This window comes from Microtus oregoni, unplaced genomic scaffold, assembly GCF_018167655.1.
Source record: "Microtus oregoni isolate MIOR12 unplaced genomic scaffold, Mior012 000047F_ref0000412, whole genome shotgun sequence".
In the NCBI taxonomy this organism is placed as follows: domain Eukaryota; kingdom Metazoa; phylum Chordata; class Mammalia; order Rodentia; family Cricetidae; genus Microtus; species Microtus oregoni.
The window spans coordinates 4,992,197-5,011,383 of NW_024543221.1; the positions used below are offsets into that span (position 1 = coordinate 4,992,197).

A 19,187-nucleotide genomic window follows, 5' to 3' on the forward strand; every position below is an offset into this window, starting at 1 on the left:
TGCTCTGTCTAAGATGGGAGGAGTGTTGTCAAGGGTACCCTGGAATGATGGGAGGACAGAGTGGCAGACACATAGAGAAGAGGGTGGCCCTCCATTTCTTCTGTTTTGAGCAGCTTTTTTTTTTCTAGAGTGGAATCTGGGATTGGGTTATAGGGGACAGGTGGAGGCCCAGGGCCCACATGGAGAAGAAGAGGTGTGGCAAGACACACATGGGGGTGGGTGGGACTTAGTTGTCCAAGTTTGGGTGAAGGTGTGGGCTCGGGCAGAGCTGTGGTAGATCAGAAACCGACCACTTGGGCCTGCCTCAGTTCCTTAGCACAGGGACCAGGCCGGATCTGCCCATCCCTTTTTCTGGTGGCCCTTGCCTATCAGGGCCCCTTCACTTGAGCCAGCCGGCCACACTGCCTTTTCTCCAGGGACTTGATCTCTATAAGTGCCTGGATGGTGCCAGCACTACTCTGGGGGCTGCTTGGTTTAGGGTGGCCCTGGTCAGCGGTTATTTCCAGCTGTCTTTGCTGCCTTTACCAGTCTGGACTGTTTCACATGGCCCAGTATGCACAAAAGTACACAGGCAGAAGTGTGAGCTCGCCTATGGGAGGAGGGCCCCATGTGGATTGGAGTAGAGGATTTGTTTGTAAAATCATTTGTAACCAAGGCCATATTGCTTAATACAGATCTGTAGCACACCAGGTAAATTTTAGGAAAGATGCCATAGGTGTCAACAGCAGGTGTCACAGACAGGTGTGAGAGACAAGTGTCACAGACAGGTGTGAGAGACAGGTGTCACAGACAAGTGTCACAGACAGGTGTGAGAGACAGGTGTCACAGACAGGTGTGAGAGACAAGTGTCACAGACAAGTGTCACAGACAGGTGTCATAGACAAGTGTCACAGACAGGTGTGAGAGACAGGTGTCACAGACAAGTGTCACAGACAGGTGTGAGAGACAGGTGTCATAGACAAGTGTCACAGACAGGTGTGAGAGACAGATGATGAAGTGAACTCTGTCCAGACAAGCTTTATTAGGAGTGCCGTGACCTGCAAGGGGGTCTTAAGGGGAAGGAGCAAGGAAGAGAGGCTCTGAGGGTGTGGGACAAAGGGAGTTCTTAGCAAGTGGGGAAGGCTCCACACCTGGTGATCCATCTTACCTGCTAGGAGTCAGGGGGCCAGGAAGGCACTAGGTAAGCATGAAATCACAATTCAAAGTTGCCTTGGGTCTAGGGAGCAGCAGTTGCTTGCCCACAGCTGTGAGGTGGAGGGGAGACTTGGAGGACGGAGCAGTTGTTAGCTCTCCTTCTCCCTTTTATAGCATGAGTAATAAAAACCCAAAGACAGATATTGGGGTTCAAGTTGAAGATCAGAAAAGCAAAGCAGCCAACCACTAAGAGTTCTTACCTCCACCAAGGCTGGGCGATCCTGTCCTCAGCCTAAATGCAGACTGAGACCCAGAGCTCCTGTCTCCTCCTGTCTTATATTCCACTGGGATTAAAGGCGTGCACCACCACTTCCTGGCCTCTATGGCTGACTAGTGTGGCTGCTGGGATTAAAGACATGTGCCTCCACTGCCTGGCCTGTATGGCTGATTAGTATGGCTGCTTTGCACTCTGATCTTCAGACAAACTTTATTTATTAAAGCACAAACAAAATATCACTATACCCTCCTCTGGGGGAGGCGTGGCTATATCTTCCCAGAGCTGGGGCACTTGGGGGCACCTGACTCTTAAAGTGGCCACATGTTTTAAGGTCTGTGACCTAACATGGGGTGGTGAGATGTGGAGGAGCGCACCCAGGCTCCCAGAGCCTTCAGGGCACAAAATCTTAAGCTCTTTCTTTCGAAAGGGGACGTCTTTCTTAAGGGAGCCAGGGGAGGTACCAGGGCGGCTGCTGAGGCTGTGGTTGATCCCCGAGGGCATCACTGCAGCTCAGCCAGGGACACGAACTTGCGGATGTCCTGGGCCAGAAGCTTGGGCTCTTCAAAGGCAGCAAAGTGGCCCCCACGCTCCATGTAGGAGTAGGAGATGAGCTTGGGGTACTTGACCTTCACCCACTTTTCTGGAGCATGCAGTAGCTCACAAGGGAAGGCAGCATAGCCAGTGGGCACCAAGACCTTCATCCTGTGGGGAAGAGGGGTTGCTGGGGATTAAGGCTGCTCTCATGTCCCATGGGCAAGACGAGGACCTCAGGGCTGAGGACCCATAATGGACCCATAATGACAAGGACAGACTCAGGAATCAAACAGCTATTCACTACAGCCACTGCTTCTACTTACTAAGGACGCTCTCTGCCTGGGACGACCATGTGACAGGTCATGTGAGCCTCTAAATACCCACTTTGCGAGTCTTTTTCCTCACTGTCACCTGAGGGTCTGCATATATACCTTGCAAACTGCAATACCTCTGTCCCAGCAGAGCAGGATCCAGGGAACATCAGGATCCCAAGAACATCTGCTGTCTTTCTTATCTCACCATCTTGCCTTCTTTGAATTAAAGGCCAAGTGGTTACCAGCCCCAGCCCCAGAGTCCCCTCTCCCTGCTCAGCAGGCTTACCCTTCATGCCTATGGACCATGATGCCCTGACCCAGGTTCTCCTTGTAGAAGCGCTGGGAGGAGACAATGGTTCCTGTTGTCCAGTAGATCATGATGTTGGTCAGCAGATCTTCCAGGGAGAACTTCCTGGGAAAGCACACAGGATGCCCAGGTCAGTGGCAGGGTCCTTGCCTATCTGACTTCCCTCAAATGACCGGTGTCATTTTTTTCCATAGGTCCTGCTTCTAGGTGGATAGCTAGTGCAGAGTGCAGACCATGGCAATCAAGTTATAAGTTTCTCACCTGCCTCACCACCAGGTGGCGCCCGTGCACCCAGGGGCTTTGAGCCCAGGGGTGCACACCACAGCTTCTACCTCCTCCTTCCTCCTGCGTTTTTCAGGTTGAGGCTAGCACTGCCCACCCTCCAGTGACCATTCTCCCGCCCCCAGTTCAAGATTCCAGGTTTCTCCAAATTAATTTCCCTCTCTCAGGATGCTAAGGGATTTGAAACTCCTGGCAGCAGGAAGAGGCTGGTCTTCTGGGTATTCCTCAGGAGCCAGCACACAAAGTGGTTTGAGGTGATGAACCAAGAGTCAAGGGACCCAGGTACTAGTCTTGGCCCTGGTACTAAAGAGCCCTGCGGCTGCAGTTGTTTGCTATGCCCACGTCTCAGTTTGTCCTTTGGTAAAAGTAGAATGAGTAATACTTGGAAGATGTGAGGGACATCAAAGTAAAGCATATAGAAAACATGGGTCCCTTACTTTGATTGCATGCCAATCAGTGTGATGATTCGGATAGGAAGTGCCTCACAAAAGGTCCAGAAACTGATATAAGGCTTTGGGGAAGTGATTGGATCCTGAGAACTCTGACATCATGAATAGACAGCTCTATAGATGGCTTTCCATTTTGATAACATTTGGGAGGTGATAGTCAAGAGGAGTCTGGCTGAAGCCTGCAGGGTACTGGGGGCCTGTTCTTAGCTGGTCTGCTCTGTGGCTCTGCCTTGCCTGTCTGCCCTGATGCTCTACCTCACTGTCGACCCAGAAACAAGATACCACAGCTGGAATCTCCGAAATCATGAGCCACAACGAACTCCCTTCCTTTTGAGTTCACTGCCCCTTAGTAGAGGAGAGGAAAGACAAGGACTTGGGGACATGTTTTGTCTGGGTTGGGTACCAGTCAGGGAAGACATCTCTAGGAGGTGATCTTGACACCTTGGTCTTGTCAAGACCTTGATTGTGTCTTGAAAGAAGAACAAAATGGTGGGAGGGTGTGCAGACAGGTTAGCTTGGCAAACACCACAGGGCTGGAGGTGGGGGGAACCCGAGAGCCCAAACCTTACCTCCTTGGGGATCAGGTTCTGTACTCGGTCCTGAGAGGAAAGGAGGGAGACAACAAGGGGAAGCCTATACTCCCAGGAGCTTGGAACTCAATGAGGGGCTGGCGAATCCCTGTTGTCACTGAAGGATGTAGCCTTTTGCAGGGTCACAACCCCAGAGATTCCCAGGAGCTTCCTGGAGAGCCCCTGCTCTGGTCTCAGGCTGACCACTGTGGATGCTGCCACTGCTCCCAGGATGTTCCCTGACCTTAGAGCCTTAACCCTGTGGTTTTCTGCTGTTCAGTCTTCCAGTGGTCCAAAGTCCCCGTGTGTTTTCCCTGCCCCTCCGGAAAACCCAATCCTAGCTACTGCCACTTTTGAAGTTCCCAAACTGGTTCTTCCTAGCAGGCTGGTACCCACCCTTCCGCCTTTTCTTGCTACCCTCTTTGAGGATATCTTGGCCGACCAGATAGCTGTGTTAGCAATCTGTCTTGGTTTCGAGGTCTTTTCTGGGCTTCCCCATCTGCCTTGTTGGCCCCACACTGTCAGTTATCTCCCTGGACTGTTCACATACAGTCTAGGGGCTCACGATATCGCTAGGTTACTTTGTTCCCAGCCTGGCCGACATCCATATTCTGGCCACTTGCCCGCAACCTCCTCTGAAACCTTTCTCAGTCCTGTATTCAGAAACTGTCTCTGCTGCCCAGACCCAGAGAAAGGGGCCTCTTACTGGGTTTTGTCTCCCCAATCTTCCTGCCTGTTTGTTTCTCCTTTCCCTTTTCTCCCTTCTTTGTGGTTAACAAAACTTTGCAGCTTCCCTGGGTGCTGTCCTTCAGATTTTTTCTATGTAGGTTGAACTTGGCTCTAAAGACCCCTCACCTGAGCTCTACATGTCTGGGTCCAAGCCCTGCCCCTCCCTCCACACAACCATGCCAAGAATGATCTTACTGTCTATGCTGAGACGGACCATTTGACATTCATGCCAGTACACACATGAATGCACAAACACCCATCTACCTAGTCACAGTTTTCAGGGGCCTGCACATTCACACCTATGCACACGCACACATATATGCATAGTGGTTAAGGGCTTATACACTCACATACCTGTGCTTACTAATATACTGACACACTCAGTGTTGTACACTCACCTGTGCAACATGCATATACACACCTGTGTTGGCTTTTAGGCATGCATACTCATAGCCTCACACACGTGCATGAACACTCTCGTATGCAAGCATGTGTGTTTACATGAAAAAGGCTCAGGGGTCCTCCCAGTCCTACCTACAGGTTCCTCCCTCTTACTCTCCACTCTCTAGCTGGAGATGTGCCATTTCCAGGCATTGATATCTGGACCAGAAACCCTGGTTCTGTGTCTTCCTTGTTCCCTCAACCTCAGCTGCCCTGACTCTCTCTTCCCATGGTGCCTGTCCCTGCTCCTGGCACCTGGACCACAATACCCAGGCTGCTTTCCCTACCTGGCCCTCAGCTCAGCTCCAGGTCCGGATTTAGCTGATTATCAGCAGCTATGGACTGAGAGCAGCCCTAGGAGGAGTTTGCTGCTTTCCGCGAGTTCCCACGCCCTTTTGCCCAATGATCTTTCCGTTCTCTGAAGCATGCTCTGATTTACCTCTGCCTGCTTTTGCTAATGGAGTAGGGCAGGGACATCCTGGAGTGTTGAGGGCTAAGGGGGCACTACAGAAATATTTCTATGAAATGGAAAATAGGGAGACTTTAGGTGATGAGAAGCTTCCTTGGGGGGAAGACTACCCCGAGATTAAATCAAATATGTGTCTCCTGTGGACTGGAGCTCTGCCAGGAGCTCTCTGTCTTCTGCCTGATCACAGCTGCTCATCTACCACACCGGCCACTTCCGGACTCGGTGTGAGTCTTCTTCCTGCCACAACTACCTGTCTGTCATTGCTCAGAGATCTGGGCTGCTCATGCCAGACCAGAGACTAAAGGGGGCTGCAGGCATGGTCGCAAGGAGCATACCAAGTCCCTTGCCAGGGAGCCAGGGGCATTCTCTCAGTCAGGATTCTTGCTGAGTGTGCTCTGTGGGAGACAGACTCAGGGCGAGGACTTGTCCGGGCTCTTGGTGACCTGCCCAGAGGAACGGATTGGTGACCTGTCCTTGACGGATCTGCTCAAGTCACTGGACAAATCCAAACTCAACTTGCGTTTAAATTGCTTTTCTCTCTGCCTCAGTTCCCTTCTTCCGCCCAGGAGAATCTTAGTGATCTTCAGTGAGGCATACATCCTGGCACTTCCCCTTGAGACAAAGCAGATGTCTCCTCTGGTCCTGCGCAGCCCTCCGCCCACAGGCTTGTTCTCCTACCATCAGTTTCTTTCTTTTTCAAGACAGGGTTTCTCTGTGTAGCCTTGACTGTCCTGGAACTCGCTCTGTAGATCAGGCTGACCTCGAACTCACAGAGATCCGCCTGCCTCTGCCTCTGCTGGGATTAAAGGTGTGTGCCAGCACCACCCGGCTCCCATCCATTTCTTGAAGACTCACTGTATCAGGCTGCTGTGGTGCCGAGGTGAGGGTGGGGACAGAACAGTGTTTTTGTCCCCGGGCAGATGCCATCCCATTTCATTTTCTCTTCCTGCCCACAGCTCTGGGGTGGGCACTTTGTGTGTCACTGAACAAGGAAAGAAAGGCATAGACCCTGGGGGCTGGGGACCAGAGTGAAATCCTGCACCAGGCTAAGGAACAGGACTAAAATCTGATGCATGGTGCAGCTTCCAGAACTCTGGAGATGGAATGGCTCCCCAGTCTTTTCCACAGCCTCTCTTCATTGGCCCCCACAGAATCTGTGGAGGCTCTGGGTGAGAGACCCTGCTATTCTGCAATAAGGGTTGCTCACTGTCCTGGGGACTCCTTGCCTGTAGGGGGAGCTGCTGAGTTCTGAGTCCTCTGTGTCACTAACCTATTGAACTAGACACTTGTCCTGTGGGTGTCTCCACCTCTCCATCCTCCACACAGGGTCTCTCTGGTCACGAGTGGGGTGATAGGATGTGTAGGACACCAAAGACAGGGGAGCTTGCTGGTCCTCTATGGACCTCGATCAGGGATGAATGATGGGCAGGGAGAGGCAGAGCCTCGGGACTGGGTCCTTGCAGCAGGGCCATGGGGCCTCACCTCTCCAGGCCTCCGTCTTCCAGTTCACGGTATTCTGGGTTGGTCCAGGTGGAGAACTTTTCTAAGATGTAGGCAGCCAGGCCCACGGGCGAGTCGTTCAGAGCACAGCCTGGATGGGAAGGAGCAAGGGAGGGATTCGAGCCTGGCCCCAGAGAGTATGACTCCAGGACAGAGGTGTGTGGCTGGGTCAGCGTTGTAATTGGCAGAAGCCCTGTCTCCAGCACAGCCCTGCCACATGTCCCACATCTGGGGCCTCTGGGGCCCTTGTGACGTCATCTGGTGAGTGGGTCCAATCCCCCCATGATCTCCTGGACTGGGTTTCTTGAGGTCCAAGAGAGAACTCTCTCTGTGTCTCTGTCTTTCTGTCTCTCTCTCACATACACATGCACACATACACACGGGTTCACACACACATACACACAAGCAAACACATGCATACATACACACATTTTCTGTGGTACTGAGCCTTGAATCCAGGGCTTCACAAGTGCTCAAAAGCTCCGTCATTCACCCAACTTACAATGCCGTTTCTATAAAGATGAGAATTTGATACTTAAAATGAAAAACAGGAAATATGGCTTAGTGGTTAAGAGCTCTTGCAGAGGACCTGGGTTCAGTTCCCAGAACCCACATGGCAGCTCACAACTACCTGCTACTCCAGTTCCAGGGGACTGAATACCCTTTTCTGACCTCTGAGGACTCCTACTCACACGGTGCACATGTATACACTCAGGCACATACATACATACATGCTGCATACATACACACACAAAAGAAAGATAGAAGGAAAGGAAAAGAAGAGAAACAGTCTAAAAGTACCTAAGAGGAAAAATCAATTATAAATATTGACACATGACTGACACCAAATAACATTCCAGAGATTAAAACTCTAGGGCCTTGGGGTGGAGCTCAGTGGTATGATATCTGCTCAAGACTCTTCATAGATCCTTAGCACCAAACCAACCAGACAAAACCAAAATAATAGACTCTGAACAAACCACCAGCAAAAGCCCCAGACCAAACCAAACACAAGGCTTTGACCATAGCAAGTGTTAGTATCTGGAATGTTCTGTGCCGTAGGAACTGTGAGATGCCCAAAAATGGGTCCAACAATTCTCAGGTGTCTTTAAGTGAACCAGGGGAACATCCTTCCCAGTCCTCCACACCTTTAGGGCGGTAATTCTCAACCTTCCTAGTGCTGCAACTCCTTAATACAATTCCCCATGCTGTGGTGCCCCCAACCATAAAATTATTTGTGTTGCACTCCTTAACTGCAATTTTGCTACTATCATGAACTGTAATGTAAATATTTTTTGGAGACAGAGGTTTGTCGAAGGGGCCACAACCCACAGACTGAGAGCCACTGCTTTAAGGGTTCCATCTACCCTTGTTATTAATCACTTCATGGCTCCATAGATTAAAGAAAAGCCAGAGCAGGGCAAATGATTCTCGTCTGTAGAGACGGATGAAGGCATTTTCTAGGGATCTTTATTTACCACTCTGTAGACGAGCTTTGCAGTCCTTAAAAAACTGGTTTGTAAGCTGGGCAGTGTTGGCACACGCCTTTAATCACCCAGAAGGCAGGGGCAGGCCTCTGTGAGCCTCGAGGTGAACCTCGTCTACAGAGTTCCAGGACAGTCAGGGCTACCCAGAGAAACTTTGTCTTGATAAACCAAAAAGGAAAGAAAGAAAACTGGTTTGTGCTCCTACCTGCCTTTGCTGATAACACTTTACTGGTTTCCTGTGAATAAAATGAGTTAGATGTACTGGGACCTGCTCATTGATACTGGTAAAACTGCCAGATTTTCAAGTTTTTTGTTTTGTTTGTTTTTTTTCTGGCAGGGTTTCTCCGTGTAACAGCCTTGGCTGGCTCGGAACTCATTCCGAAGACCAGGCTGACCTAGAACTTAAAAAGATCCACCTGCCTCCGAAGGGCAGTGCACCACCACTGCCTGGCAAGTAGGTTTTAAAACAAGCTGTCTGTAAATAGAACCAGGGGACAGGAATGGTTGCTAGCCCTCCTCTCAGAGTTGACTGAGACTTCTAGTCCCTGTGGCACCCATAGCTGTTGAACCCTTAGACTTCTGCCCTTAGCCCTTTCTCTTTACTCCTTGTAGAGGACTAAAAATCAGGCTGGGGGTGAGCAATCTCAGCCCCTTGAGCACACGATGAATTACATTAGTGGAGGTGTTTGAATTATTCTGGGAATCTGGAAAGCATGTGGGACCTTGGGAACCCGCCTCCATAGAGAATGCAGTCTCTGTTCTGAGGTCCTTGCTTTCGTTCCGTGAGCACTGCTCCTAGGAGGAACCGGTTTCCCTCTCCTGAGTGTACTTACCCACGGTGTCTGGCTTGGTGGCCTGGATGTGTAGGTAGCCACTCTCCCTCACGATGCTGTTGAAAACCTTTTCCTTGAAGGGGTATAGGAGCTCGATATCCCTCTCAGTGTAGCCAAGAAATCTCCCGAAGCTCTGGCCCAGGAGTGGGGTCAGGGTGTAGATATTTTTTGTCATGAAAGCTATATTCAGGTGTAGGCCTTTCACGTGGCTGTGGACCGAGAAATGGGCACAGGTGATTTTGCCTGCTATGAAGGCTTTGGGAAGGAGATGGAGGACAGGGACATGTCACAGAACTGGAGAGCACAAGTCAGCCTCCTTCATCCGTCTGTCCCAGTGAAAATGCATGGACTTGGAGGTGAGGGGCAAGAAAGGACAGTTTCTAAAGAGTTCTGACCAGGGAAACTTTAGAGTCTGCCAACCATGAAGGTCAACCAGGTGTGTCCAGCTTGCAGCCCGTGGACCACGTGTGTAACAGGAAAGGTATGAATGCCACTCAGTACACTGTGGTTAGCCTGGGTGCCTATGAAGGGCCACTACTCTCGTGTTACCCCCGGAGGAGGGTGGGACCAGTATATTCCATTCTTAGATATCCCTCTTCGGTACCACGGAGGACTTGGCTTAGAGGGAGCTCCCAGTCTCCCTCTGAGGAGGGCCTAGGGTGAACAGCCCTGTGTCCTGTGTGGATGGTGTACACACAGATCCTGGCGAGGCTGTACCATGCCTGAATGACTACATCGACTCACTTGGGAACCATCTGGGCCATGTTGGTGCAGATGAGGGACCCCCAGTCCCCGCCTTGAATGTAGAATTTCTGGAAGCCCAGCCGTGACATCAGCTTGTAGAAGATCCTGGCGGTGGCCACAGTATCAAAGCCTGAATGTGAAGGGCACAGACAGGGGAGTCATGAGGACGCCTTCAGAACACTCGGGTGCCTGCGAAGTACCCTAGACCAGCCTCCCTCCAAGCTGAGGAAACAGAGGCCCACAGAAAGCTAGAAGGAATCTTAGAGATGCAAGGACACTTTCCCCGGACACAGGGAAAGGGTGAGAGCTGCCTTCCTCAGGATAGGGCGGTGATTCAGTAGCTGCCACTCTGCCAGGCAGGAAGGTGTGTGCAGAGCTTGGCTAGTCACTGTAGGTTGCAGGATACCCTGCACAGGGACTTTATTAGCCGTGTTGGCCTAGAGCAGGGCATGGCCCAGGTATGGAGCTGCCCCTGAGCAGCAAATGCATGAGTCCACGCCTGAGCAGTGCTAGGCAGCCACATCTATCCCCTTGGCTCATGCCACTAAAGAACTGGCCATGTAGAACCTAAAATGTCTGTCAGACTCTCTAGATTCCCTGCTTCATCTTAAAAGGAGAACGCCGTGGCATCTTGGCTACATGAGGCACAGTCTGGCATGTGCCACCCTCCAGCACCCTGTACCTTTCTTGCTAGATGCCTCTGAGAAGCCATAGCCAGGAATGGAGGGGCAGATGACTTCAAACACGTGCTCGTCACTCAGGCCGTGGGCCTTGGGGTCGGTCAGCAGCGGGATGATCTTGTAGAACTCATAGAAGGAGCCAGGCCAGCCGTGCACCATCAGCAAGGGCTTTGGGGTGAGGCCTGAGGGCAGCTGGGGAGGCTTCACGTGGATGAAGTGGATGTCCAGCCCTGGGGAAGAGCACAGTCGGGGTGAGGGACGGAGGGGCCTGCTGCAGTGGAGGCTCCTGGGCACTGAGGCCACCAAATAGCTGTAGATGGTACAGAGAACCACAAACCCAGGCCTGCAGAGCATCCTGCAAACACCAGGCCCAGCAGGACCCATCCTGCAAACACCAGGCCCAGCACAGGCTGCCAGTCCTACCAGATCACACAGGATGGTCTTAGCCCGCTACTGTCCAACGTGAATCGAAGGCCAGGACTGTTCTCTTTGAGCATTTGTACCCTGAGCAGGCTTTGTGCTGCAACACTCTAGTAACCATGGTTACTAGGTAGCCAGTGAGTGGAAGTTGCATTTCCTAGCTTGCCACCACTGAAAGCGAAGTACTGCCTAGTCCCATCCTGCGCATTGCCTGACCTGCTTCCTCCTCCTCCACGGGCCACTTGTCCTGATGTCAGGTTCTGTGTATTTTACCCCAAGAGATGTGAACTTGAAAAGTTTGCACAGTGGCTCTGGTATTTCTTAAGTGTTTCCATATCTGATTGCCTTTAGGGTTTGCGAGAGCTGCTGTGAATTTTTGACTTGGTGGGATGGAGAATTGTCTAGGAGACAAGTCTCTGGGCAAATCCGCGAGGGATTGTTTAGATTAGCTTCAGGTGGGAAGACCCATCACTAATTGGGCAGCACCAGCCCCCGGACTAGGTTACTGGACTGAATGTAAAGAAGAAAGTCAGCTGAGCGCAAGAATTCATTGCTCTGTGCTCCTGACTGCAGCTGCAGGGGACTGGCTTCTTCATGCTCCTCCCACCATGACATCATCATGATGGCCTGCACCCTTGAAGTGTTAGCTGAAACAAACCCTTCTTTTCTTAAGCTTGTGTGTGTGTGTGTGTGTGTGTGTGTGTGTGTGTATACAAGTGTGTGAGTGTGTGCGCATGTGTGCTGAGGTCAGGGAGGACATCAGAAGTCCTTCTGTAATACTTTGCTTTATTCCTTTAAGACAGGGTCTACCACTGAACTTGAAACATGTTATTTTGTTTGGGCTGGGAGCCCCCAAGGATCTCCACCTCCTGACCCCACATGTCTGGGATTACAGCTGTGATCTTTATTGCCAACTTGGTTGGTTTGGGGATCACATGGGAGATCCATGTGAGGGTGTTTCCACAGAGGCTTGAGAAGTGAGAAGACCCGCCCTGAATATGGGCATCATGGGATGGCCAAAAAACAATATGGAAGACAGGAAAATGAGGAGCTCCCATTCCTTTCTGTTTCCAGTATGACATCACTTCCTTGCTGCAGGGGCTTCCCTGCCAGGATGGACTGTACCCTCAAACCACGACGAAAACAAACCAGTGATACTTCACTTATCTTTGTCAAGTTTTATGTTGAGCACTGAGGAAAATAACAATTCAACTGGGTCACTAATCTCACACAGGAAGGCTGCCCCTGTGACTCACACACCCCTAGGCCCAGCTGGGCGTCTGCAAACTCACCTTCAATCTTGGTCTTGAAGTGAGGGTACTGGTTGAGGATCTCCACCTGCTTCCTCCAGTCAAACTCATTCCTCCAGTAGGACACCACTTTCTTCAGGTAGCTGGCGTTGAAGCCATAGTGGAAGCGACTGCCCTCCAAAGGTGGAGATGCCCGGAAACTATCGATCCTGTGGTGTAAGTCCTGCAGTGAAGAAGTCAGGGTGGGTGGGCAGAGGCAGGAGAGAGCTGTGTCCACAACTCAGAGTGAACCCTGCAGCCACAGATGGACACTGTGGAGGGGCCACACAGGGCCCATGGGTGTCACTGGATCCCTGAGAGGCTTATGGGTTCTCCCTGTGGACTTCAAATTCCCTTTCATGTATTGGTGGGATGGGAGGTGCAGGGAGAGACTGGAAGACTGCTCAGGCCACACATGATCCGTTCTCCCTTCCAGCTCCCTTCCAGGCATCTTCTCATTCCTTAGGTGTGTCAACAATACTCACTTTGTTTTTTTTTTTTTTTTTTGAGGCAGGGTTTCTCTTTAGCCTTGACTGTATTGGACACACACTCTAGACCAGGCTGGCCTTGAACTCACAGAGATCCGCCTTCCTCTGTCTCCCAAGTGCTGGGATTAAACATGTGCACCACCACTGCCCAGCTCCAATACTTGCTTTTAATTCACCAAGCCTCTATAGAGCAGGCACTTTGTCAAGAGCCACAGAACAAAATTACTAGGCTTTGCAAGATGCAGGTTCTCCCTGCAGCAAAGGAGATGCCACTGATAACCCCTGCATGAGCAATAAGACCATGGCCACAGATGACCTCCACATGAGCAGTGACGCCTTTGCCACAGATGAACCGTGCATAAACAGTGAGGCCATGGCCACAGATGACCCCCACATCAGCAGTGAGGCCATGGCTCAGATGACCCGCACATAAGCAGTGAGGCCGTGGCCACAGATGACCCCCGCATGGTCAATGAGGCCGTGCTCCATCAAGTTACATCCATGACTGAAGCTCAAATGTCATACAATCATTGCATACCTCCAATTTCTAGGGTTTTTTTTTGCCTTTTGTTCACACTGATTTCAAGATTACAAAAGTCATTCTTGACAGTGGCCAGTGCAGGAAAAGGTCACAGGCTACATCTGGCCTGTGAGCCATGATGTGCCAACACCTGCTAACAGTTGAACAACTCACCCTAACCCAGGGAGATAAAATGGACTGTTGAGGAGACAAGTTCTGGGTGTGAATCAGGCTAACAATCTAGCAGTCCATCTGGGCATGCTCATTTCAGGTCATGGAAGAGCTCAGGCATTACCAGAGACTTCCCCAGGGCCCTGGCCTTTCCCAGACAGGCTTGCACACTTCAAAGCCCAGCTTCTGCCCTCAGCCTCCTAGTTCTTGGTCCCTTTCTCCTTGGAACTTTGGTGATCTTTAGTCAGTGCGTCTGATGATGCTGATTCTTACTGATCTGTGTGTCTCCAAATCTTAACACCATGTATTCCTTACTCATTCGCGGAGGCTGAGTGTGTGCGTGAAGCTGTATGGGGGAAGGGGGCATGTCTGTCTTCTCCTATGCATTTCATAGAGCGCCTGCACCTCATGGGTGCTCAACTACTTAGGATGGAAAAACGGATGGGCGAGACCACATTAGACTCCCCAGGCCCTTCCAGGATGCTCTTTCCTTTGCTCTCTGCCCCTTCTGGTTTGATTATTTTGACTTTGGGGTTGTGCAGAAGTGACCTTGGAACTGCAGCTGATTTCTGACAATTCCTCTTGTTCATTCATACAGTCTCCTGGGACCCATGGCCACTTCATTTTTATCCTCTGTGAGCTGAGATAGCGAGCCCCACTGGACAGCTTGATTAAGATCCTGACAGGCCCAGGAGTACCCAACACATAGTAAGGGTACACTTATGGCTAACCCCGTGATCTCCAAGCTGTTGCATTTCCAGGGGGCATCTTCTCCCTCTGTTGGTGAGATTACCACAAATAATTTGAAGCATCTGTTCACTTTTCCCTTCAAGCTATCTCAGGCTCCATCCTTTGGGTTGGGCAAGGGGAGCTGAATGTAGAAAACTCCTGTGACCTGTGGATGAGACGACTCCCTGGCAGTCTTCCCGACCCATCCTGGTCCTTAGGTTAAAACTGGGGAGTTACAGGAGAAGATAAACATCTAACCCTAACATCTTTCTAGGGAGTAGTCTGTATCTTGCTTGAGAAGAAGGCTGGACAGATAAAGGGTCACTGAAGGTCTGTCCCCAAGTTCTTTCCCACCCCTGCCTTCATCCACATCAGAGTGGAGCCCCAACAGGGCTACCTCTCGGCTTTTGCTACTGCCTGAGAAAGGGTGTCTCACCTCGATCTCCTTATCTGATGTTTCCACCTTGAAAGGTCGGATGCTCTCATCTTCTCTGGTTGAGGACTTCGACCCTGGGCCCCACCAGCCATCTTCAAGTGGTAAGGTTTCCTCCTTGTCCCGGGAGACAAACCGGTAGATGACAAGGCCCAGCACTGAGGCCAGGAGGAGTTCCAGCCACATGACTCCTGTAAGATTGAATGGGATCCATCAGCAAGAGGAGCGACCCAGCCAGAACCTCACGTCTAGCTTTGCAGAGACTAGCTACCAAAAGGGATCTTCCCAACGCATCCCCAGGAGAAGTTCCAGCCACAAGACTTCTGTGAGACTGAATGGGAAAAGAGAAATAACAAGCTGTAGCATTAATTAAATATGACAAAAAGAGATTCACTAATAGGCCTGCTTAGGAAGCATGAAGTTACATAGAAATAGCTAGCTGAAGGCCCCTGCCTCAAGGTTACTAGAACATAGCTGTAAAGCCCGTCCAGACATGTTCTTCCTAGACAGAGAGCAGTACAGAGAGGGATAAGTTGGAACTTAGATGTATTGAAGCTGTGCTTTTAAACTTGCTCATCAGAGGCCCCTCCTCTCATTAGAAGAGAGCAAACATTTGACAAACTGCCTTGAAGGAATGACCTTGAGAACTGCCCAAGTCTTGTTAAAGGCAGTGTAACCAAGTTCTTCAGCCCTGTGATTAACAATTGCCAAAAAAACCAAAACAAAATAAAACAAAAAACAAAAAACAAAAACACATTGCAGCATAGAGGTAACCAAAAGCTTTCATTTTCTGCCTCTGCAACATTTGCTTCATTGCTCAAAAATTCTTGTGGGGTAAGACCTTCCTGGCCGCCTGCAGATGGAAGCTTGGGTAGAATCACATCATAACATTCTACATACAAGGTGGCCAATTTGTTTCCAGGCTGAATTCCCCGAGCATTAGCCGGGCACAGTTGAAAAGGAGTTTCTGAGTGCTGGTTGGATTTCTCGTTGGGTTGGGTAAATTTCCTTTTCAAGATTATGGGTACAACAAGAGGAGACTTGGCCAGGACTTGTTTCCTGGTAGGCCAGAGACTCCAGCTGCCAGTGGGCTGCTCCCTGGCACCTGCCCCACGAACTCCTGGCTTTCACATTTTCCTGTAAGAAAAATGTCAACAATGACAGAGCAAAAGGAATTCTTTCTTTTTTTTCTTCCTTTCTGAGACAGGATTTCTCTGTGTAGCTTTGGCTATCTTGGAACTCACTCTGTAGATCAGGCTGGTCTTGAACTCACAAAGATCCACCTGCTTCTGCCTCCTGAGTGCTGGGATTAAAGGCGTGCGCCACCACGGTCCTGCTGAAAGCCATGCTTCTTGTTTCTGCTGTGTTTTGTTTTTTTCACATGAACCCGTGAGATTCTTCTGTGTGATCGTTTGGTGGTAGCTGTCACTGAAGACTGCCACCCCCTAGGCTCACACACGGCCACCCAGCCTCACACAGAAGTGCTTCTTCAAGGGATCAGTACAGTGACTATGCACCCCATCTCAGAGCGAGGCCTCTGACCCATCACCACAGTCAAGAATCATTTGTAAAAACCAGCCTCTGCCATGCGTCTTTTAGTTTCTTTTGTTTGCTTTGCTTTAATTGCTGTGGCTATGGCTACAATCCACATTCTTAACCACACTAGGCCAGAACTCTTCTTCTGTTTCTCCATTTCCACATTCCGTATTCCGCCTTTTTAAAACATCCCTTTGTTCCAGCCTCTTTGACTGTGAGCATGGTTTATGATTCGTGTGTTCCCAGTGCTGGGCTCTGTTGTTTTAAATAAACAGTAGCCTTCAGACTCTGCTTTTTGTAATTGTTCTGAGAGGAACTCTGACTATGACCCCAGGAGGTCACCGACCCTTGAGCTCCAGCCATCTTCCTGCCTCAGTTTCCCTAGGACCCAGAACAGCAGGCATGGACCACATGTTCGGTTTAATTTAGGCCAACAATCCTGAAATTGTGTATAGAAAAGTTGGAAGCCAATGAGAAGATAGGTAAATCCACCTCACTCCCACTGTGTCATGAAAACCATGAACTATCCTGGGGAAATGAGCATAGTGACTTTGACACAGCCCTGGATAGGTCCCTGGGGCACATTCTGAGGCCTGGGACCTCTGAGGAGCCTTTGGCTCCTACTAGGAAGGCTTTCTGCCCACCTAGATCCCTGGGAGATGAGGGACTACCCGCTGTATGGACCTGACAGCAGGGCCTGGGTCTGAGTGGAGCTGACTGGGCTCCTTGCTCAGTCTCTCTAGAGGGTTGTCCTTCTGGTGTGTGAAGGGGAGCAACGGGTCAAAGGTTCTGGGAGATAGAGTCCAGTTGTTGATAAAGCATTAGGAAGCCCGTCTTTGGCCCCCATATCATCTCTGTGTATTTCCAACAGCTTTATTGAAACAGCACATACCCTTTAAATGTCTAATCCAATTGGAGTAGATTCATGCCATCTGTAGCCACCTATACAGTGGCTGGTTCCTCCAAGTTCCACCCTCCTCTGGGCCCAATGCAACCACTTCTTGAATTTCTGTGGCTACTCATGGCCTATTAAAGTTCAGAAAATCAGGTTATGTGTTAATCCCCACTTGATGCCTGTTTTTTTTCCCCTTCAGAGAGAAAAAGAACTTGGTTTCTGCAGACCAACAGGAGGAAGGCTCAGCCCAGACTGTGGCTGGAACATGAACTGTGTCTTTGGGACAGTGGCAGAGGTTTCATAAGATGCAATGCGTGTAGGAGCAGTGGATGACAGAAGATAGAGGGGACCAGATGGGCGCAGGGCCACTCCAGGCAGTGGAAGTGTAGGCAGGAAAGCACCCTGTCTGTGTGTCCGGCTCTTCCTGGGTTTTGATAGAGGCTCCAGGGTACCGCTATAGAGAGTCCCTTAAAGCTGATAATCAGGCCTGTGGATGCCCTTCCTGAATACACGAGTGTGCAGAGGGTCAGCACTAGGGTTTCTGCCGCACTGTGGCTAGGTATTGGGCACCTGCTTCCTGGCGTGTATGGGAACTCACACGTGGAAACTGATTATGTCTGGACAGTGACCTTACCAACCTCCCCAAGCCCGTCATCAGCCCTGGAGTCCACCTGTTTCTTCCCTCCCACCCACCCACCACTAGGCACCTCACCGCTGCCACACAGATTCAGCCCCCTCCATGGCCAGCTCCTCTCGGCTCAGACTCCCCACTCCACCTCAGATGCCGCTGCAGCTTTCAAGATCGACACAATTCCCATTAACTAGAACCACAGGCAAATTTAGCCCTCACTCCAGCCAGCTTTCGGAGCCACGCCCTGTGATCACAGACGTGAACTTTCCCACACATTTCCCTCCTCAGTTCTGTGTGAATCAGAGTGTCTGTGACAAAGTTTCTGGGGAGCCTTACAGTACCAGAAGCAGGCTTTGCCGGTCTCGCCAGGGGCAGCATGGGGGATCCTGGGAGTGACCATGCTCAGCCTGTCTGTCTCAGGATTTCCTTTCCTCACACTCAGTGCTTGTCCCCAGGAGACACGTCTTTGATAACTATCAGTCAGGTGGCAAGACCAGCATTCCTTGAATTAAAACAGACCGGAGTGGGCATAGACAGGCCCGTCCGACTTTAGTGGATTAAGAAAAGAATGTTGAAGGAAAGAAAGGAAGAAAGAAAGAAAGAAAAAAGAAGAAAAGAAAGGAGGGAAGGAGGAAAGAAAGGGAGGAAGGAAGGGAAGGAAGGGAGGGAGGGAGGGAGGGAGGGAGGGAAGGAAGGAAGGAAGGAAGGGAAGAAAGAATAGATTGTTGCACAGGTTTCTTTCTTGTTTCCTTTTTTAAATCGAAAGCCACCTCCTCCCTGACAGAAACCTTACTCTCGGAGAAGGTGCACAGTATCCTCTGGATCCTCTTGTCATGGAAGGTAGGGTAGGTGTAGGGACTGTGGGGGACACAGGGAGTAAGTGCCCTGGCAGAGCGGGCAGGTGCATGCAGTTCCCCCAGCCCGAGGCCTGTCCCGGCTCCTGTCGCTGTTCCTAGCACCCTGCACCACAGGGGGCACAGACAGTCGCTGTTTTTTGGACCCAGCTGAGCAGGTCCTGGAAGAAATGAGCAAATTTTGCATGGCATTATCAGGAGAGCAGCAAGAAGGGGCAGCAGGAAAGATGACCGACTTGTCCAAGGAACTTGACAATCATCCCCCTACCTGACTGCAGCAGGGAGTGACCAAAACACCACTGTTGCTTTTCCTGGGGACAGCAGTGCCTGATTTCCTCTTCTGGGCAGGGCTATCCCGGTGTGCCCCTGACTGTCCACAAGGACTCAGGCTCCTGATTCCTCGTCAAGCTGCAGACCTGCGGAGCTCTGCACACATCCCAAGCCCTTGGGGGAGAGGCAGGTCAGATCAAGT

At 50.8% G+C, this 19,187-nt stretch overlaps 1 protein-coding gene across 2 annotated transcripts; it reads right to left on the reverse strand.

The window, feature by feature from the left end:
* Positions 1-1,349: 1,349 nt before the first annotated feature.
* On the reverse strand, positions 1,350-19,187 carry LOC121435939 (epoxide hydrolase 1-like). Of its 2 annotated transcripts, XM_041635519.1 has the most exons (10): positions 18,984-19,187; positions 18,655-18,876; positions 14,803-14,990; positions 12,462-12,642; positions 10,752-10,979; positions 10,070-10,199; positions 9,326-9,534; positions 6,988-7,096; positions 2,546-2,671; positions 1,350-2,113 (listed from the first exon to the last, which is right to left on the reverse strand). In XM_041635519.1, the coding sequence occupies exons 3-10, from the start codon at positions 14,983-14,985 to the stop codon at positions 1,912-1,914; spliced, it is 1,368 nt and encodes a 455-aa protein (XP_041491453.1). In that variant the 5' UTR covers positions 14,986-14,990; positions 18,655-18,876; positions 18,984-19,187; the 3' UTR covers positions 1,350-1,911. The 2 variants fall into 2 exon arrangements, with proteins under 2 accessions (XP_041491453.1, XP_041491452.1); XM_041635518.1 differs by lacking the exon at positions 18,655-18,876 and having other exon boundaries at positions 18,984-19,186.